The sequence below is a fragment of the Tribolium castaneum genome, chromosome 3 (genome assembly GCF_031307605.1).
Source record: "Tribolium castaneum strain GA2 chromosome 3, icTriCast1.1, whole genome shotgun sequence".
Lineage (NCBI taxonomy): Eukaryota > Metazoa > Arthropoda > Insecta > Coleoptera > Tenebrionidae > Tribolium > Tribolium castaneum.
The window spans coordinates 23,507,044-23,529,264 of NC_087396.1; the positions used below are offsets into that span (position 1 = coordinate 23,507,044).

At 34.0% G+C, this 22,221-nt stretch overlaps 2 protein-coding genes across 4 annotated transcripts; both read left to right on the top strand.

Moving 5' to 3' along the window:
• The first annotated feature begins 594 nt into the window (after positions 1–594).
• ITP (Ion transport peptide) lies at positions 595–8,957 on the top strand. Of its 3 annotated transcripts, none has more exons than XM_008196850.3 (4): positions 600–793; positions 5,813–6,069; positions 7,724–7,845; positions 8,136–8,957. In XM_008196850.3, the coding sequence occupies exons 2-4, from the start codon at positions 5,813–5,815 to the stop codon at positions 8,165–8,167; spliced, it is 411 nt and encodes a 136-aa protein (XP_008195072.1). In that variant the 5' UTR covers positions 600–793; the 3' UTR covers positions 8,168–8,957. The 3 variants fall into 3 exon arrangements, with proteins under 3 accessions (XP_008195073.1, XP_008195072.1, NP_001076808.1); NM_001083339.1 differs by having other exon boundaries at positions 653–793; positions 5,776–6,069; positions 8,136–8,934; XM_008196851.3 differs by lacking the exon at positions 7,724–7,845 and having other exon boundaries at positions 595–793.
• A 1,122-nt stretch (positions 8,958–10,079) lies between these two features.
• Positions 10,080–21,909, top strand: LOC657736 (ATP-binding cassette sub-family A member 2). The gene is made up of 21 exons (XM_008196882.3): positions 10,080–10,215; positions 10,269–10,493; positions 12,158–12,474; positions 12,528–12,725; positions 12,777–13,033; positions 13,081–13,321; positions 14,774–14,947; positions 15,000–15,196; positions 15,243–15,471; positions 15,520–15,674; positions 15,723–15,872; positions 15,922–16,132; positions 16,187–16,436; positions 16,481–16,539; positions 16,623–17,270; positions 17,608–17,835; positions 17,895–18,248; positions 18,299–18,783; positions 19,797–20,188; positions 20,239–20,413; positions 20,462–21,909. The coding sequence occupies exons 3-21, from the start codon at positions 12,168–12,170 to the stop codon at positions 20,612–20,614; spliced, it is 4,863 nt and encodes a 1,620-aa protein (XP_008195104.1). The 5' UTR covers positions 10,080–10,215; positions 10,269–10,493; positions 12,158–12,167; the 3' UTR covers positions 20,615–21,909.
• Positions 21,910–22,221: the final 312 nt, after the last annotated feature.

Genomic DNA, 22,221 nt, shown 5'->3' on the forward strand with positions numbered 1-22,221 from the left:
TTTTTTAGAAATGTATTGCGTCCGAAACCTGTGATTTTATAATTCGGAATGTCCTCAAAATGTACCATGGACAATGTCAAGGCCTGAAAATTTGACCGGAACCGCTTAAACGGAAGCTAATCCTCTGAGAAGAAAAAATTCCAGAAGGCTCCAGATAATGCATATGTGTCAAAATGTAAGACTCACAATAAAAATAAACACAAAACATGTGTACACACACACAAATAACTGGAAGAGTGAAATTCGCAATTTAAAAATTGCCCCAACTTGCTTATTTTTTGTAATTAAATCAGTCTGATGTAACAATTCTTTCCCTGTCATAACTACTTACCTTCAAACAAAAAAAAATTAATTACAGCTTTTGCGCCAGTTTCGTAGACTTTAAACGCTCCTATTAGCCATTGCACAATACAGTGCAACCTCGCTGTCCTGTGCCCAATTTTTCGCACAATTGAGGTTGCACTGTACATCCCCCCTCCCTTAGCAATTTTCCCAACGTGTCGAATCGCCAATAATGCAAAAAAGAATCGAAAAAATCATTATTTAATGACAAGCCTTCAAGGGAGGGGGGACAGCATCGCATGAAGACCATGGAGTATAATACTCTCGAATCCCGCTTGAGCGACACAAAGTGGTTACCACTGCATCTTACGAAAGAACTCGTGATAGTAGTAGAGAGACTCAAAACGCGCGTGTGCCCATTTTTGAACAATTAATTTATTTGCAAAACTAAAGCCAGTGTGTCCCGCTTTTTCCTCAACTAACTCCGGATTCGACTTCAGGCCACTCACAAGTAAGAATTGCATGAATCGAACGGAAACGCAATTTTTCGAAAAATTGCAGCGCTCGCACCTTTCTCTTTTTATTTTTGCCGACACTTTCACTCAACCAACCGCACGAGCATTTTTCCGCGAGAAGTGATTTTGGGGTTTACGCCCACGATTTCTAGCCATTACAAGTAATGATCGCGGATCAAGTAAAGCTCTCCGGTGTCGGAGAAAATTCGCTCAAACACGGAAAAGTGTTAAAATTAGCGTTTCCGCTCGGTGTGCGTCAAAGGCACGGCTGCCAAGCGGGTCGTTTGCAAAATGATTGAACTCTGCCATTGTCGAGTCAAATCCGAAATCAAGGCGATTTGAAGGTTGTGTAAGGCGAGCAAAGCGTCAAAGTGTCAAGGTTCCGTTCAAAAGTCCTTGTTTTTCTAATTTGTGTGCGAATTTAGAGAAGTGGGTTTGGCTCAAGTCGCGCCATGCTGTCTGTAGCGGACGCGATGGTTACGCATTGAAGAAAACCAGCAAAACGGTCGACTTGCAACGGGAAAAATTTCAGACATTCACTTTTCGATTAAAAGAATGCGAGCGAGAACAGGTTGCTGAATGAGATTCCGTTTCGATTAATTTCAGAAATGTCGTTTAACTCCGATCAATTATCTTATCGCGCTTAAATTTCCATTGATCTATTTGTTGGTGATAATACGGCTTATATGAAAAATTCGATCGCTGCTTGGTGGGCGATTTATTCACGATTCAAAAGACGGCTGCTGACGTAAGGCCGTGACGTTGTTTTTAACACTAATTAAAAACTAATTGTGCAAAAATGGAGGCGTAGAACGATTCATGATGCGGCTTTATTTACTTTTTTATCAATTAACTCGACTAGAAACTGAGGCCATTGAGAATCAGACGATTATGATGTTTCCGTGTTTTATGAATACTTCATTATCGAATGGACAAAGTGATAAACTAAGCAATTATTGAATAATGAACTACAAGATGAGCGTTTCCCACATAAAAATGTGCGATAAAATGTACATAAATCAAAATATTTTCTTAATATTGGGCCTTTTTTGAATTATTCGAGGGTTTTGGTAAAAATTGATAAAATATTGCAATTATTTTTACATTTTTGTTACCCACAAATCAACGATTTTGGTCGAAAAATATTACAATGTATTTTTTTTCTTGCTAAAATCCGGTCGAAAATTACAGTATTTTTTTTATTTGCGTTTTTTGAAGGTGTTAATGCATTTTTGCCAAAAATGCATTTTTTTAGTGAAATTCTAGTATAAAAAATATTTTTTTTTTACATTTTTCAAGTAATTGAGTTCGATTTTAAATACGAAATTATTTTGCGTTTTTTTTGAGTGTTTATGTAGTACAGTCATGTTCAAAAAGAATGGCGCCCCTAAAATGGCAGCCACAAACTTCGAAATGATGCGGTCAATGTGTAAGTTTGTCTAGTTTATAAACTAGCTGAACAATTTCTAAAGTCATTCTTCTTGATCGTGACTGTACGTCTGTGATCTGAGAACTCGATTATTTTGCAAGTGTTTATCAAAAATTATCTTTAAAAAAATAGACGATTTTGGTTGAAAATTGTGCTATATTTAGTTACAATGTATGTTTTTTTATCTAAAGCGGATTGATAAATTGCTAGATCCAGTCGAAAATTACATTATTGTACGTTTTAGTACATTTTTGCCATTCTTTGGCGAAATTCCATAAAAAATAAATATTTTTTTTACATTTTTCGAGCAGTTTTTAAGTTTCAAAAAAGAAATTAGTTTGCTATTTTTATTTGTGCTTTTCTTTTGAGAGTTTATGTACGTGTGTGATCTGAAAACCCGATTGTATTGAAATATTTGTCAAAAATTACCCTTAAAAAATGACGATTTTGGTTGAAAATTGTGTTATTTAGTTATAATATTTTTTTTTTCTTTCTAAATTGGACCGAAAATTCACTAAATCCGGTCGAAAATTAATTTGTTGAGGGTTTTAGTACATTATTTCCATACAATTCTTTGGCGAAATTCCATGAAAATTTAATCATTTTTCGAGTATTTAAGTTTAATTTTGAGACGAAATTTTATTAAATCGAGCTAAAAATTATAATACATTATTTGATTTTTTTCAAAAACTAACCGAAAAATCAGCAAATTGTGTAGAAATGGTGTGTGTTTTTCTTTTTAGTGAGTCTGCTATGAATGCAAGTGGATTTTTTCACAATTCTTACACAATTCCTTTTAATTAGAATAAATTAAATAACTTATTATTGCAAAAATTATTATTTCTGACGTCATTTTAGAACGATGTTTAAGTACTGTTTTATGTAAAAAATATCACTAGCCACAAAAATAACTAATTAAATAAAAATAAAAAACTCACCTAAATGTAATTTTGGTGTTGGCAACAATTTTATTAAGAATTTTTTGCATTATTTCAGGATAACATTTCGATTAATTTTCATACTTTTAATTAATTAATTTTAATAAAAAATAAGGTAGAAAAATTCTGAAAAAAATTACATGCATAGAGTAAAATATGAAGTATTTGATGTCAAACGCTGATTTCTGTACGACTATTAGTTTTCGAGATACAGTCAAAAATACTGACTCATCTAACATCTTTTTCCTTTAAATAGATCATTACATTGCTATTTAATTACTAGATGACAGAAATTACAAATATTTACATTGTTTCGATAGAACAATAAATTATTTCCGTTTCATCAAGGAATTAAGTCAAATGTCCACACTCCAGGCGTTCATACCATGAAAAACCTTTAAAAAAACACGAAAATTAATGATATTGATTCAATATTTAACAATTGTCAACTTGCACTTGTTCGCCACACGTTTTTGAAAAATTAAGTCAAGATAAATAACAATGTGTGCTAAAAATACCTATCTGTACCTATTGTTGTGTAACAAGTTTTGGTTTATTTTATACGTTTTACAATAAAATTTCAATCTTTTGAAGATACGTTATCAGGTCACTTTGGAGCGATGATCACGTTCTAAAATACACAGTTATTTGCAACACATTATCGAAATTTTACAAAAATGCCCGAACGAATTCTATAATTAGTTGTATGATTTAATAAAATTAAAAAATAAGGTACATAAAGCAGCTCCAGACTTGCAAACATTTAGATCAAGCGTAGATATAATTGTCATTAATTAAGATATTAATAAACAAGTCAATAAACGCGTTAGTTAAGTGTGCGATATTTCTAGAGCGTATATATGAGAATAAGAAACTTGGAAGCGCATGTTGAACACATCCCAACACCTGGCTTCGTGGAAAAACGGAACTTTTACTCAAAACACTATTTCTAGAACCGGAATAAAGCGATGAAAATGTTGCACAAAACGTAATCTTTATTTTCGAAACTATCAATCAAGCTACTTTTTAAACCAGAGGTTATCAACACCAATTAGCTAATTTTATTGCTACGACTGGCGAAGAAATTTTGCATCTTTTAACGGCAAATATTAGCGGCTAAAGTGCTTTGATTGTAGTTTTTGATCAGACTTTTTTGGCTTTTCGTGGGGGATTCTGTGTCAAATTGGGAAATATCCGGCCCAGTTAGTTCGTCATGGAATTTCTGAAAATAATTCGATTGCCCCAGAGGTTATCGGCGCAATTATTTGAGTGCTTACACTTGTTTTGTAAATTTTGCGGCAGTAATTTCGGTGTGTGTGATTGTGCGGTCACTCTGTGGCAAAACAAGCAAGAGGAAGAAACCGAGCTCCGCAAGAGATAACTCGATCTCGTTGTGTGGCCACTTCTTTCAGAGATTGCGCTTTTTCATTAAGTGCAAGGCCGATGATTGCCAACGGCATTTAAAAACTTAACATATCTTAATTTGATTCAATAAAAAATCGCGCTGCAAAAAGGCGACAGGGCCGTAGCCGGCCATTTCGTAACGCTTTAATTTCCTAGAAAACGTTCGCTAAAAATAGGAGAACCAGTCGAGAGAGATCACCAAGTTATGATAATAGTGCACATTGTGGTAAAGCATATGATACGATCTTGTCACACAACAGGTGTGCACTCGGATACTCGCATCTGAAGTATTTATTACAAGTGTTGCAAAGCGCGGATTTAGCTGTTCCATTTCGTTTCGAAATATGCCGAGGCCAGAAGGGCAAACTTTTCACTTTCACTTTCAAAATTGAGTGCGTTTTTCAGCAAGCGGCTTGTTAACGAATAAATGATCACAGATCCGGGCAAAAAGGCAGCTATAACTTCATCTCGACCGGTCGACAAAGACCACCACTGATTGCGGGCGCTTCAGGCGTTTCCGTTTCAGAAATTTTAGTGCAACTTTTAGACAATTCGTTGCGCAACGAAATGGCGTGATGCTGTCAAGAGAAAGGCAATGTTGCAACACATCTGGGAACCCCCGTTTCGAAAAATCCAGAATTTCAAAGTCCTTGCTTTTATTTATTAATCATTGGCCTGTTTGCCCGACTAATTGCCAATATTGGTATCCAGCCATCACTCTGATTAAAAGCTTGCTCTCATTTTTCGCACTTTTATTAGGATTATGGATTATTTATGAATCATGTTATTTATTTTCGTTCCAACTACTCATGTAAATAAATTGCTCCAACCTTTGCTCTTGAAAAAACTAGAACTTTGAGTTTCTTCAGCGCTGTAAATAAATTAATTAAATATTTATTTTGTTGGTCGGGTTTTTAGCGGACTTTCTATAAATCAGGCCTTGACTAACTTTTGTTAAAACCCAGTAGGCCTTTTTTTTGCTGTTGCAAGTTATTTATTTAAAAAAATTCGCAAGGAGTATTTTTCAAAAAATAAATTACCACCACATTTTCTTTGATTTTGATTTTGAATGACACCCTAGAAATTTTTGATTGCAAGAAAAGATACGAAATAAAGGCGATAATAATAACAAAAAATATTTTTGACTTCCAGATTTTCGGAAAATGAAACGACAGCCTGTTATTATTATTATTATTATTTTTATGAGTTGTTTTGTGGTAGTTTGCAATGTGCGTGTGTTGCAGATGAATTACCGATCATCCAAAAGCATTAGCACTCAAGCAGTGTGGGTGTGTATGGTCCTCGCAGTGGTTTTCCAAGAGATCACAAGTAGTCCAGCCGGCAGGTCTCCGGCTTTCCTTCCTCACCACTTCACAAAGCGGTCATTTTTTGATATTCAGTGCAAAGGCGTGTATGACAAGAGTATATTTGCGAAACTGGACAGCATATGCGAAGACTGCTACATGCTGTTCCGGGAGCCACAACTCCATAACTTATGCAGGTAGGTGCATTTCAAAAACGTTATACTTGAATTATGTTTCACAGCGCTTTATCATTATTTCCGCTTCATGGCTTTGGGAAACTGATTACTAGAGAAATTATATGTTGATATCGCTCAAATTTAGCGTGAGAAAATTGGTGTTTAGACTGATAATAAATTACTCATGACTACAGACCGGACTTTTAGGAAGTTTGTTCGACAACTAGAAAAATAAAAACATTGTTTTTATTGCAATAAATTCATCACGAAAACAAACAAAACGAAACCGCACGTTTGTGAAAAACTTAAAGTTCTTGTACAAAAAGAAGTTAATTAAAAAAATAATTCCAAGATAATTTTTGCATCTTGCCAGTTATTTGATTGGCTGATTGGCTAAATTTTTTTGGAAAAGGCATGTCTTTCTAATTTTTTTAAACACTTAATGAAGATTTGATGACTTTGGACAATGTTAAGTTTTACGTACGTTCTCGTAAATAATTAATTATTTGTCTTGATTAGCTGATTACACACGTCATTAAAGCATCATGAGCAAAAAATTAATAAAAGTGAGATAAAGATTTAGGTTTAAGCTTTTTATCCAAGTGTCGTGTTCATATTATTTCTGTCTGTCTTTATTTGTATTGTGGTTGCAAGTGTAAATACCTAATTCTTGTCTTTAGATTCGTTATTTGCACCTACGTCTTACATTTTTTCGGAATTGTTACGAAAATAATAACTGTTTAAGTAGTACAGAAGCTCATTTACTTCAACAGATTTCGTCAGAATTGGTAAACGGCAAAGTTTAAGAAGGAAAACAAGAATATCTACCATAAACTTATTAAATTAAAGGAGTAAAGAAATATAAAATTATCAAAATAAAATTCCAGTTTTTTACCTAACATTTATTTTTTTTAATGATTTTGCTGATTACTTCAACAATCATTGTCCAAGAGGGTGAAAAAATCGTCGATTAGGTCTTATGTCTTATCAAGTAATTGTACATGTTTAGCTCGTAAATAAATTAATTTCTGAAAGCAGATTAATTGTTTTTTTGTTTGCAAAAAATGTGACTCTACTATCTGTTATAAAAGCTCAAAAGGACAGAAAAATATTATTTATTTTATATTAATAAAGGGTCCAATAAGACGAAACATTTCTAAAAAACGAACAACAATTAGCGTTTTAACAAATTCTAAATTTAAACATTGATTAAAATCATCCTTAGATTCGTAGATGTTTTGGAAAAAATAAAAAAAAGAGTGTCTGTAAGGAAGTGCAAATATTTTAACCATAGATTAAGCTTTATATAAATTAACCTGTAAGTATTTTGTATTTTTTCTAAAAACTTTTTTTTGTTGAAAATTTAGATTATATAACTTTTAGTATAACTTTAACGCTGAGAAACTACAAAGCTAAAACACAAAAAAAAGCGAGACTGAAAATCTGAAGTGACTGAAAAACTTAGAAACTGAAAAGCTGAAATACAAAAAATAAACTAAAAAACAGTGAGACAGAAATTCTGTAGAACTAAGTGACTGAAAGAGTAAGAAATTAGAAAAAAACAACCTTAAAACTGCGTTAAAAATTTACACGTTTTTAATCGTTTCGCTCACGAACTTCAAAATTTAATAAACAAGAGCCGCTGTAACTAAACTTTGTGCCCGCTTTCTTCCAGGAAAAACTGTTTTACGACAGATTACTTCAAAGGATGTATCGATACTTTACAGCGTTCCGATGAGGAGGCGCAGATCCAGCTTTGGATAAAGCAAATACGTGGAGCTGAGTTGGGGGGTTTAGGTACACTTATTGCACCCTTTTTATTTTCTAACACACTAACTTAATTTAGTTTTTTTTTCTAACCCCCTTTCTAACACCCTTTCCCCCAAAGTTGCACTTTTAAGACGCTCCTTATTTTTCAAGCGTCGTTTTTATTTTCGATTTTGTCCCGTTTTTGCCTCACACTCGTGGGTACACAAGGGGAGAAGTTTTGAAAATTTTTCAGCATTTTGGTGCAACTCTTCAGAAATATTTCTAATTGCATGTTGTGTTGTCTGTGGTGGTGCAGTTTTTGACTGGGTTTGTTTTAGGTCCGAGTGCTTCTCCACCAAATACTTCGTAGGATGCGTCGAATCACTTCTACTGAGTGAAGAAATGCCAAAATTTCGGAAAATGATTGAATATTTATCGAAGTAAATGTCCATTCTAGTCTCACACCAGATATTATGTTAAGTTAGGTTTACGATTGACAGATTTGTTTTGTACCAAGTCCTACTTTATTTGGTCAAGTAATCGAAAAGTACTTTGTTTTGCGTAACACCTGAGCCCCATTTGTTTCACACGACCAAAGAAAGTAGAATTATGCTGATTTTTTCAACGAAAATTTCACGTAGAAACATCACAATATTATTGCTAGTATTATAGTGTTGCAATTTTATTATTTAATTGTCAGTGTACACCGCCACCACTTATTTATTTCACGTTGTCTGAATAATGAATTATTTAAGGCTGGAAAATAATTCAACATTTCTTTCATGGTTATTTAATTCATCCTTATCATTCAGTTTATATTTATATAAAATAAAATTATTTATTAAAGCCTAGTTAAACTATTTTGTATTTACGTTAGTATTTTATTTTGTACGGAAATGTACATGTATACGTTCAGTGATTTTTGTTTGGGAATCCTCGTTACGAAGAATCCTTTGTTGACATTCCATAATCAGTATTGCCGAAGTTGTCATTACCCTTTTTTATTATTTTTTACACAGGTGCCTATACCGTACTAAAGTATGTGCGTATGATGATATGTACCATACCAAATGTATTTTTTTTAATATTGATCATTAGAAATGGCAGCTTCAAAAATTAAATGATGTAGTACTCTAATAAAACAGTATATTATTTTGTTACCTATAATTTTATTTCCTTCTAAAAGTTTTCTATAGCGCAGAATCTTAACACATAAGATACTGCAAGTTCAAAACTTGTCGATATACAATACAAAAATCCTTATTTTATTCTATTTCTTAAATCCCCATACTTATTTATTCCAAAATAATGCCTACTGTCATCAGTATCACATACTGATTCGTTCCGTAATTTCCTTTACTCGATTTTATCTTTATCGTGGACAAAAGTACCTACAATTTGAGAAAAAAATTTTATTTATTGACGTGTGAACAACACAATAAACAAGATAACTACCACATGTGATTCCCCATGTTGTTGAGTTTGCCTTGCGTTAGCTTGCTACTAATTGCACCCTATGTAGCACACTGATGACCCAGTTGAAGAAAATACATAATTTGGCAGTTACGGTCAAATTGAATTATACTACATACATTTCAGCATTTAAACAAAAACTGTAGGGTGATATAGGCCGATCTAGGCTTTTGCTATGGAGACGGGACCACAAAAAATTAATGTAACAAATTATTTAGGCTGTCCTAATCTATTGATCTTAATCAAGAACTAACTAAAAAACGTTGTAATTTTTTGAAGGGGTGAACAAATTAGAAACGATTATCAAAATTTTCAAAATTTGTTAATTGAGTACAAAGTTTTTACGTTTAAATGTAATAGTCGACGGGAATCACATTCTTTAATATTCACCTCTTAGAATAGAATAATGCTAATACTGCAGTTTATTAATAGGAAATTAAGCAAGTGGAATAGGGAAAACAATGGCCACTTGATAGAACATTGTAACAGATAAGAATACAATCGTTTTTGAAATTGTAAAAAGTGCAACTTAAGCTTGTTGTGGTAATAAAAATTAATCAATCTATTTATGGGCCATTGGAACTTGAGTAAAGGACGCATTAAAAAATAAAAACAGATTGTGAACATTGTTTCCATTTAGCCTGAAGATTAGGCAACTAAACATACAATTATGTAAAAATTGCGTGCTGTTGTTTCGGCAGCTTTACAAGGGCTTTATTTATTTCGAATTTTTTTATAAGGACACATCAAAAACTTAATTTTGTTATGAATTTACAAAAATTTGTTTTACGAAATTTTCAAAACGCATGAGTGCCAACTTTGTAGCCATGGTGTATAACTGAGTGACACCGTTATATGTCAGATAGTGTAGTGTCAGATAGCCTCTACATTATTGTATCAATAAATATCTAAAAAGTAAATAGCACTCCAGAGATAAGATAAGAGGTAAACACTAGTCAAAATGATAATAAATGAAATATTAAAAAAGTTTTTCACAGGCAACAAAACTTAGTTTATCACGGAATCGTGACGTTTACCTTGTCCAATGTAAACGTTCTATTTAGACTTTTAAAAATACCAGAAAGGGGTTTTGAAGTTCTTGGATTTGTTCTTATACATATACAAGACTTCGTTTTGTGGGGCAAATCTAGGCCTGCTTTAACCCAAGTGGTAACAGCTTTCCGTTTATAGATCGCCACATTTATATGAAGGGGGAAAACAAGGTCAGTATACCTATCCTAAAGGTTCAAATTGTGCTTATTCGTTTCAATGTAGTCAGTGTGTTTTGTTTGATTTCAGCCCATCAAACGTTTTTTATGAATTCTGTATATTTTACCTTTTAGTAAAAAGCGAGATAAAAAGTATAAAGAAATGATTAAAACAGTGATGCTGATTAGTTATATTTTTGACAAAACTTATCTTATTAAGTATTATTAAGGACACAGTAATTGACAAAATAAAGATTCCACACTTATCTGTGAAAGAAGAAAGTCGCATTTTTCCGAATTATTTTTTGAAGTGATTTTATTGCTAGAATAGGCTTTGTTCAACGCTGATATGGGCATTAATTAAACTGAAGAGTTGAATAATTAAATTTGTAGCGCTAATATTTATATAGAATAAGTGTTTTCCCTCAATTTGCGCTACTAGTTTATGAATCAATCAATGATATTTAAATTGATAATATAAATTTTTTCTTCGACACTGTCAAAATTTACACTTTTCCTTCTGTGTAACGAAGTTTTGACTGTTTGGCATTTCTCTAATTCTCAATACGAAACATGAGATTATTTTTAACAGATTTAAAGCAATTTTAAGCCTTGTTAGGTCTGATTCGAAGAATAAAATGTTGTATTAAACTCGTTTTCGTCTATATCTGTTTATTTATTCCAGCTCGTTAAATAAATAACTATTGTAGGCACTTGGCAGAAACATATGTTTTCTCAAGTAAATTTATTCTGTACCTTTTTTTGTTAAAAGGAATAAAGTAAAGGAAAAATTTTGTTATCTTGGCACAGGAAAAGGCGGGATTATGATAGTTATTTATTTCATATCGCTTTTATCTGATAAAAAAAACCCTCGCTTGTAAAACGAGTACATTAGCTTATGTTTATGATTAAATATTTGTGTAACATTTCCCAAGTCGTTGTGAAAATTGTAGCTTTTTTCCATTTTCTTTATCGTAAAATACAATTCGATTGCACAAATTGTTGCGAATGAATTACAACATAGTTTTTCCATGAATAGTTTGGATAATGGATAGTAGAAGAGATTGTATTTTTCCTGTCAGTTAGGAATTGTAAAAAAATTTGCTATCCTACATAAACATATAATTCCATAAAATAAAATAAGGCTTCAATATTCTCGGACATTTGAAAAATTATGTAATTTGGATGGCGTTTTATTGCGTAAAAGTCTTATTATCACTATGTATTGACCCAAATTGATTAGATAAATACATGGATGGAAAAGGGCTGGGAACGTATGCAAACCTATTTTTTGGTAGAAAGATAACGCATAAAAGAGAAGCCAAACAAGTTAGAAAATCGTTAGAATAAATTTACACAAAAAGACTTATGAATTTTTAAATTAATTTTGAGAACTTTTGTATAAAAAAACGTGTAATTTGAGAAAATATCTAGATATTTACAAACCGTTTAGTTGAATGGAATAATTGTTGTTTTGACCAAAACTGCATTATTAAAATTTCGACTTCCGCTCAATGCAATTAATTAACTCTTCCTCAATGTGACCTTCATTACGCACACGTTTGGAACGATGACGATTCATTCCTGAAATTGTCCAATTAAAGGTAGTTACGGTAGTAGAATTATTATTGTACAGTGGACAAAATCCAGTGAAATTGTTAGTTCGATTTGTGTTTCAGAACCGACTCAATGTTTCAACACTTGAAGTTATTACTATGGAAAAACTTAGTCATCAGGAAGAGGCACTGGCTTTTAACATTAACCGAAATCTTAATTCCCATTTTATTGTTCACTTTAGTCGCTTACGGCCGATCTAAAATAAGCGGCTTGAACAAACAAGTCATCGATTTTCCAACGTACTATCGCGAAAATACGCTGGACGAGATCTACTCTCACTTAGATGTTGGGGAACTGAAACTGTGGTATTCGCCCTACAATGATTTTACTGGAAAAATCATAAGAAAAGTCCAGGAAACGTTCCAAATTCCCGGCGATGGTACAGTTCCAAGTGTTAAAGTGTTCCCCTTGTGTTCATACACTTGTTCACAGATGTGAGGGAGTTCACTTCGGCCGAGAAACTCGAGCAGCATTTTCAGACCATTTCTAACTCTTCCGCTTTGATAACAGTGGTTAATTTTCACGGAAACGACCCCAAACATCTGGATTATGACCTAAGCCTTTACGATAAGTACTTATTATGGGACACCGACAAGCTTTTCCTCCCCGTCATAAACCAGGAAGACCGAAGTGAGTTTAATTTATTAAAAATGGAAAAAATGTTCATTTTATTGTATTAAGGATCGTCAAAATACATCTACAAGGGCTTCGCTGCACTTCAGGTGGCAATAGACTTGGCATTTTTGGAACTCCAAACCGGGCAAAAACCAAAAATCGATTTTTCCATTCAGGAATTTCCAGACCCGCCTCACACTGACGATTCGGGCTTGAGCCAACTTTTCTTGTATTTCCTGCCTTTGATAACCATCTTCAGCTTCATTTTTTTGTGTCCAGCTGTGTTGCAACGAGTGGGTGAAGAGAAACATTCAGGAACTAAGGTAAAAGCGACACAAAAATGGCATGAATTTATTGGGCGATTTTGAAGGAGTTTATGAAAATGGTCGGCCTGAACTCGTCCATGTTATGGCTGGGTTGGTTTATTCATGCTTTAATAACCAATCTATTCTCCATCATTGTTATCGTGGTTTTGATGAAAGTACCTTTCTGGGGTGTTGCCTATCCACCGATTGAATATTCAAGTGGAGTCGTTCTCTTCGTGTTTTTGTTCTTGTACTGTATGGCTGCCATCACGTTCTGTTTCCTCATTGCTACCATAATCAGCAAACGTAAGTACATTTAGATGTTTAAGACATGAAATGCATTTTTGCTGCAAAAAACCTTCGATCTTTTGAACTGTTTCAATTAATGACTTAATTGAAAGTTTGTGCACTAAACAGTACTTAACAGTACTTTGTTGTAAACACTACAGTACTCCTTCACTGTTCTTGATACATTTAAGAACGTGTTGGATGTAATAGTACTCACTGTACTAACTTTATTTTTCCAAAGAACTTGGGAATTACACATTTTGTAGTAAACACTACAGTACTCCTTCACTGTTCTTAATACCTTTAAGAACGTGTTGGATGTAATGGTACTCACTGTACTAACTTTATATTCCCAAAAAACTTGAGAATATACATATTTTTCTCGTTGTGAAGTCTCCACTATCCAACCTCTAGACCTCTACCCTGTAGGTATGTTATTTATTTCTGTTGTGTATGCGAGAAGCACTTAGTACTTTTTTGTTACATCCTAGGAAACTGAGTTTTCGGGCTTTAGTAAAGGTCCTTATGTTCCTTTTTATTTGTGTGTCTTTTACTCCGTTGAGGTCACAGTTGACAAGTACTCAGATTGCTTAGAAGTTGAATGGAAGTTATAGGTGAGGCGCTTAAAATAAAAATTATGGACAGTGGAAAATGTGAGGAGATGAAATATGGGTATACAGTGCATAAACAGAAATGCATTTATGCAAAAGTAATGAAGGTAAAAAACAAAATGATATTAACACGATCAAGAAAAAATAGTAATATGGGTATAAAACGATAATACACCAAGAGAAAAGTGAATTATCTTCATTTTTACCAGGATTTTTCGTGTGTCGCCATCTGATAATATGTTTGATTAACATTTTGGTATTGAAATGATTGCTTTTAAACCTGAATCTCTGGTCAAAAATGTTAGCTTCGACCAAATCTCGTTTTAGAACAAGATAAATGGTGCCCTAGAGCTACTTTTTTGTTTAAAAGTCAATTCTTTATATCAAAAAGATTACTCATTTAATCAAACTTTAATCATTTTTGATGTTTGTTGCTTTGGAAGGCAAGATTTACATCAACATGCTTTAGATATCATGCTCAAAACACGTAAACATAATTACGATATTGGCATTTACGCGTTAAGCTTTTTCTTTGTTTACAAAGATTTACAAGATCAAAATCATATAAATACTCTGTTATCACAAGTGATAGTTATCTATCTCTAGTTATACTTTGAAACCTGAGCTGGAGTTTGAGAGTCGTTGAAGTAAATCTATTTAATGACAAAAAACGAAGGTGTGAGACGACCTATTTTGATTTAGAACTTGGGATTTGATCACCAGATTTAGCATTTAGCCAAAATTCTTGGACACCTTGTTTTTTCTTATTTATTTACCTGAGCATGAACATTTTGTTTTGATATTTTGAAAAATGGGGACTAAGAATTTTAAAGAAATTATCCGATGTGTGCCGTTTTAGCATCAATTGCGACAGTGGTGGGCTTACTGATTTGGATTTTTTCGTACTTCATACCGCAAGCTTTAGTAACATCGCACGAAAACCTGGCCTGGCGGTTTAAAATACCTTTGGCGATCTTCCCTAACATGGCATTGCATTTCGGATACAACTCAATTTCAGTTTACGAAATGAGAGGTATAACTAGTAACATTTTTCAAGTTGGAGTTTTATTTGAAAAAATTCCCAGAGTTAGGCATCCAATGGTCCAACATTTTCCACTCGGGGAGCGGCGGTGAAAATGACGTAACAATGGGAAACGTTTTCGTGATGTTGATTGTGGACATGATTTTCTTCATGTTATTAACGATCTACATCGAAAACGTTAAACCGGGGAAGTACGGAATCGCCCAGCCTTACACTTTCCCGTTAAAATCTCTGATGAATGTAGGTTGTTAGTTTTGTAAAACCAAAATCAACCGAATTATTTTAGTGCGTTAGATGCTTTGGTTGTTTTACCAAAATTGACAATGACCCATCCACAAAACGTTTGGATGCAGAGAATGGACCACCAGTTTGTATTGAAATTTGCGAGCTATTTAAAAAGTTCAAAAACGTTGTTGCCGTTGAAAACCTCAGTTTGAACATTTACAAGAATCACATCACAGTTTTGTTGGGTCATAATGGGGCTGGAAAAACCACAACAATGTCCATCCTCACAGGTACTAAAAATATTCACTAGGGTCAATATTTTAAATAAATGCCCAAAGGGATGATCAATGCGACAAATGGTTATGTTAAAATCAACGGAAAAGATATCAAGCAAAACACCAGCGAGGTCAGAAGACTGCTAGGTCTTTGCCCACAACACAATCTCCTGTTTCCCGACTTGACCGTCTTCGAACATTTGAAATTTTTCGCAATGGTATGGAAGTTTCTGATTTAGTAAAAGTGTAACAAAACGTGTTATTAGATAAAGCGGTCGAAAAACTCAACCAAAGAGGCCAAAGAAATGTTAGAACAATTGGGTCTCGAGGAGAAAAAATACGATATGGCTTGTACTTTGTCGGGTGGGATGAAGCGCAAGCTATGTCTTGGCATGGCGCTAATCGGGGATTCACAGGTTGTTAAATAAAAATCTAGGCGAGAAAATTAAATCTGTGGTATTAAAGGTATTGATTTTGGACGAACCGACGTCCGGTATGGACCCAGAGTCGCGTCGTAAAGTGTGGAACATGTTGCTGGAGTACAGAAAATCAAAGACCATCCTAATCACGACCCATTTTATGGAGGAAGCTGATGTTCTTGGCGACTATATCGCTATAATGGCTGATGGACGGTTGCAAGATTCTGATACACCGTACAATTTGAAAAAGAAATACAGTACGGTTGATTAATTGATTAAGCGACGATTTTTGAATAATTGTGTTTTTTAAGATACCGGTTACCACATGTCTCTAATGCTTGAGTCACTCGACTTTAAGAAAGAAATAACAGGGGAAATACGGCGCCACATTCCTGAAGCACAATTGATTCGTACACATCATGACACTCTGGTTTATTTGTTACCGATGGATAGGAAATCTAAGTATAAAGATGTTTTTGTTTCTTTGGAAGACAAAAAAGCTGATTGGAAAATTGTTACGATCGGGCTCAGTTTGACCACACTTAACGATGTTTTTCTAAAGTATGTCAATTTTATTTAAATGTGCATTTCTAATTGGGTTTTAGAGCCAGGGACAAACTTCTGGGAATCGAACACAGTGAAACCGACGGGTTAAGCAAACCAGGTACGCACATAAGCATACAGAGTGTTTCCCATTTTCTGTCACTCTCCGCTACGTCGCTGGTGCTTTAACGATTCATGTTTCAGAGTTTAGTACGCAAAAAACGAAGAAATTGAATCGTTCGTTGAACAGTTTTCTGGCGCTGATTGTCAAACGTTGGTATTTCTTAGAGAAAAAATTCTATTGGTACTTTCCCGCCGTGATTGTATCAATTACGATTTTCCTGCTCGCGATCTGGTTAGGGATCTCAAGCACTGACTATAGCAACGTCGCTGAGCCCCAATTGAACCTAAGCCTTAAAGTCTACGACAAATCGTACGCTTATTTCGGCGGTGATAATTTAACCGAGTTGGTTAAAATGAGACAGTTTTACGAGAAAATAGTCAAACAACAAGACGGTTATCCCGAATTGCATAAAGTCGTGTCTGAAGGCATCATCCAAGCAGGAACGAAAAATATAGCGTTTTACAACAAACACATGATCGTGGCTGCAGAATTTAATCAAAGTTCAAACGATGAGATCGTTGTTAATGCCATGTACAATCGTTTCGCGATACATGGAGTTCCAATTTCCATTAATTTGGCTATGAATGCAGCGGTTAAAGCTCTCCTAAACGAAACTTATTCAATTACGACAAGTAATACGCCGCTTAAATCACTCAGTTCGGAGTTAACTCCAGCCGAATTGTCGGTCGTTAGTGTGGCCAGCGTTTGGGTGATCCTCATACCGATGAGTAAGTTCAAAATTGCGCCTCAGACAAGACTTGCGCGCTCTCTGGTGAAAGAAACGGTTAATAATGATTGAAACAAGCCACTATGGACTTTCCCCGAGTCTAGGGCTTTTATTTGCTGATATCCAGAGATTAAAGTGAAACCAAAACAACTTGAAAACGATTATACTGTTTAATATTGTCAAATATGGTTAAAAAAATTGTTCAAAATCAAGTTATTTTACGAATTTTGGAAGCTAAATGAGTTATTTTTCATTATAATTGAACTAACGACCAGAGGGCGCAATAGTCCTGAATCGCTCGTTAGCGATTTTGGTGCTATTTTGTGAATTTATTGCAGGTATGCTATTTTTCATCAGCAATTTTATAATTTTCCCCAATTCGGAAGTTTCGACAAACTTTTTCCAGCTGCAAATTTTTGCCGGAATCAAGCCGTATTTTTACTGGTTTACGAATATTGTATTTGATTTTTTCTTCTCAATTTTGCCTCTCGTTGTACTTTTCGCGTCGTTGTGGCTTTTGAATTTGCTGACTTTTGACTCCATACTGTTCAAAAGCAAAGAATTTGGTAAGAATTGAGTAAATGTATATGAAACTAGCTTTCATAAAAACAATATTGTGTTCCAGAAACGCTGATAATAATTTGTTTAACGTACGTCGTGACGGCACTTCCTTTCACCTATTTAGTGAGCCACAAAAAAACAGTGACTGGGGGTTTTTCCCTCTTGCTAACACTTGGAATTTTCACAAGTCTTACACCAACAATCATTATCCTAGCAATGGAGTTTTCAAACGATGATTATTACATCAAAATCGCAAACAGTCTGAAACACGTCTTCATAGTTTTGTTCCCACAATTCACCCTAAGTTACATCTGTGCGAAATTCACGAAGAAATTCGTGGCTAACTTCAACTGGGAGTACATGAATCCGAGTAAACGCGAACACATTTGCAAACAAGAACCAAATCCTTGTTGTTACGGTATAAAATAATGTGAAAATGGCGATAGTTTTTTATTAGAAAAATTCCAGGTGCTTCGAACGCTTGCAGCAATTATCAGAGTTATCTGTTTAGTGAAAAATTAGGGATTCAGGACGATCTCTTAGAAATGTTTGCCTCATTTGGTCTATATTTCCTCGTGCTCCTGTTTGTGAACACACAACTGTTCCAGAAAATCGTACACTTAATCAGGTTTATTCCCGACCATGTTAAAGCCATAACACTCAGAAAATTACAAAATAGAAGTGATAACGATACGTTGGACAGTGTTATTAGCGACAATGACAAACTTTTTAAATCCAATGATGACACTCTTGTCGTTGAGAAATTAAGAAAGACTTACGGCCCGAAAGTTGTAGTCAAAGATTTAGTTTTGCAACTGAAAAAGAACAAATGTTTTGGGTTGTTGGGCGTGAACGGAGCTGGAAAATCAACAACTTTCCGCATTTTAACAAAATCGCTGTTTTTCGACGATGGCAGAGTTCAGTTAGAGAAAGTACCCATCAAAAAAGCCGATGTAAGTAATAGTCCAGTCAAAATAGACATTTCAGTTTACAAAAATTTGCATAGAGCCGAAAATTGGTACAGATTTTTAGGACACGATTACGAATAAAATATCAAAAGTCCCAATCGATCCCACAAAAAAAATATTCAAGGTTAATGGTCAAATGTATCGGTTATTGCAATTTTTCTCGTAAACGGTAAATCTTATCATTAAAATAGGTCAGACAAAAGTTGTAGACCATGCAATTGTCTACAATAAATGTTCTTATACTTTTTTTTCTACGGCTCACTGTTACTGAGATATCGTGATTCTAAAGTTAAATATGCACGTCTACGCTACCCATATTTGGGACTGTTGCTATTTGCTGTTTCAAAAGTATAAAAACGCCAACGTCGCATTTTCTCTCAAAATTAGCTGCTATAAATTATTCATGCATTTAAAAAAAATAATAGCTAATGTATTTTATATTTTCAGTGAGAGATCTAAACATTAATAACTATTTTACAATTTTATCAATGTTATTTAAAAAAATAATTTGGTAAAATGCGACGTTGGCGTTTTTATAGTTTTGAAACACCTAATAAATACACGTAACTTTACGACAGTTTGCGTGTGGCTTGCTATTTTAAACAATTTTTGCAAAGCTGTGGTAGATGCAAAGTAGTATTTCGGAATGTTATCTTCTTATAAACCTTAATACCATGTTATCATGTGAATTTATAATTAAAGTAGGCGGTTTTGGGTCGTTGTGATTGAAAAACTAGTATTACGTAGAATACGCCTTCTTTAACTATTAGAATCGCGATAGCTCGGTAATGGTGACTCGTAGAAAAAACAGTACTAAAACATTTTTTGTAGACAATTGCATGGTCTACAACTTTTGTCTGACCTATTTTAATGATAAGATTGGGACTTTTGATATTTTATTCGTAATCGTGTCCTAAAAATCTGTGCCAATTTTCGGCTCTATGCGAATTTTTGTAAACTGAAATGTCTATTTTGACTGTACTATTACAATTTTTCAGTACACGGAACGAATCGGCTACTGCCCTCAGGAGGATTACTTGAATTATTTCCTGACCGGTCGAGAGGTTGTCTACAGCGTTGCGCGTCTGAAGGGCTATTCGGATGCAGACGCGCGTAAAGTTACCAAAAATTTGCTAAAATACTTCGAGTTGGAGAAGTATCAAGATAAGCCGTGTTCGGGCTACAGTGGCGGGAATAAGCGAAAGTTGTGTTCGTGTTTAGCGTTTCTGGGATCGCCTAAAGTGATTTTGTTGGACGAGCCAACGAGTGGCGTGGATCCATCGAGCAGGCGCAATTTTTGGAATATCATAAATTCGTTCAAAATGCAAGGCGATACTTCGTTTTTGCTCTGCTCGCACAGCATGGAAGAGTGTGAGAATTTGTGCGACGAGTGAGTAATTGTTTTTGTGGACTATTTTGTGGATTGTTGGCTGTTTTCAGAGTTGCGATCATGAAGGAGGGGACGATTAAAGCTAAAGGAAGTCTTCTGGCTTTGAAAAACAAACACACCAAAGGTTACAAAATTACGGTAAAATTGAAATCTGAGGACGATATTTATCGACTTAAAGGCAGAATTTCCGAACTACTGCGGGCAGAGTTAATGGAAGAATATGCGGTACGTTTGATTTTTTTCTAAGTTTTTTTCGCCAATTTTTTTGTTTAGGGATCGTTGGTTTACCAAGTCGATGATAAACGACTGAGTGGCTTGTTTGTCGTTCTTGATAATTTGCAGGACGAATTTCCGTGCATTGATGACTATATTGTCAATCAAATGTCCTTAGAAGACATATTTTTAAGCGTTGCAGATGGTAATTAAGGTGGTTAATTACCATATTAAGTTACACTGATTGGTGAACGACCAATTTCACGATGTCCAAAGTCTGAATGATTATTACTGGAGTCGCACCCCAGGGGAATACTAATGAGGAAATGAAATTTATTCCAGAAATTGCCAAAAAATTGTAAAAATTACCAATCTCTGTACTATTAACTTTAGCTGGCTGTGATATGTATTATTTGACGCAAAGTTTGAAGAAAACTGTCTGAAATGCTTACTAATTGTCTACTTTTCTGCAGGTAGGTATTTTTATCCCTTTGCACCTTTTGTGATTTGTACAGTCACAATAAAAAAGAATGACACCCCCACCAACCGGGTTGGATAGCAAAAGTGCGACATTTAGGTCATGAATTTCAACAAACAGATTTACAAACTGCAGATTTGTAGCTGCCGTTTTCGGAGTGTCTTTCTTTTTGATCGTGACCGTACATGTGTCATAAATAAATTAATTTTGACCACTTATACTTATATTATTGTTATGGGTATTACCATTACCTTAAGCACAATATTCACATATTCACTGTTTGAAACACCGTAGTAACCGAACACAAATCTCACTTTTCGACCGATTTATTTAAATAATTTCAAAACAATTAACACAATCGATGCGAGAGCCGCACTTCAACTGACTCGTTATCGCATGGTTTACTCGAAAGCATACAGTCTAGCAAAAAAATTATTTCGTAACATTTTACAAACATTTAAAAGTAATTTTTGCTGAATAAATGCTAGTTTAAAAGGTGGCATTTGTTGAAATTAGCGGATGGTTAAAATTAATTTATTTATTTTAATTGTATTAATAATCATTTATCAAAAAGAAAGCAAAAACATTACGAAATAATTAGTAAGTTATTCAAATTTGGCATTCGTTTTGCGGTTACCGTAATATAAGTTTATTTTGTTGTTTTTATTTTTTAACGTAGAATAGATGCTGTCTTCGACCAACTTGCAACACAAAACCTATGCTAAAATTCAATAAAAATTTTAATTATTTCGTACTCTTTTGCTTATATTTTTAGATTATATTTTGTACTTATACTTTTTATCCTTGTTAAACATGTTGTTTTTGTGATGTGAGAAAGATGAGTGATAAATGATATAAATGACAAACGACAAACATATTTGGTTATGAGTGTGCGCCTGTTAGTTTTTGAGAGTAAAAAATAAATTATAATAATAAAAATAGTAATTTACAAGTCACATTAAATTTTATATTTGAGATAAGCACAACGTATACTACTATGTAAGAATTTGAAATAAAGCAATTATGCATATTCTATATTTTTTATTTCTACCCTTCCATAATCACGGTTTCTGTGTCGTAAACACTATCCTCTTTTTGTGCTTATTCTCAGTAGTGAAAATGGAGGGTTTCTAGCACCTCCCTCCACCACTAAATATGAAAATGACGTCACACCAATCACGTTTATGCTGGGAATTTTTCTCATTTTCTTATTAAAATTTTTGTGTTTTCTACCAAATTTTTTAAATGATTCAATAATGTTAAAAGAACGAGTTGAAAAAGATGGAACTAGCAGAGGCCTATTACAGTTCTATTCATTTTGCTTAAAATTTTAATAAAAGTG

Excerpts from the sequence above, each read along its gene's own strand:
- ITP (XM_008196850.3), top strand. The coding sequence starts at position 5,813 with ATGAATTACCGATCATCCAAAAGCATTAGCACTCAAGCAGTGTGGGTG. Across the intron at positions 6,070-7,723 it reads CAACTCCATAACTTATGCAG|GAAAAACTGTTTTACGACAG; the intron begins GTAGGTGCATTT and ends GCTTTCTTCCAG. Across the intron at positions 7,846-8,135 it reads AGCTGAGTTGGGGGGTTTAG|GTCCGAGTGCTTCTCCACCA; the intron begins GTACACTTATTG and ends GGTTTGTTTTAG.
- LOC657736 (XM_008196882.3), top strand. The coding sequence starts at position 12,168 with ATGTTTCAACACTTGAAGTTATTACTATGGAAAAACTTAGTCATCAGG. Across the intron at positions 15,197-15,242 it reads CGTTAAAATCTCTGATGAAT|TGCGTTAGATGCTTTGGTTG; the intron begins GTAGGTTGTTAG and ends GAATTATTTTAG. Across the intron at positions 20,189-20,238 it reads TGTGAGAATTTGTGCGACGA|AGTTGCGATCATGAAGGAGG; the intron begins GTGAGTAATTGT and ends GGCTGTTTTCAG.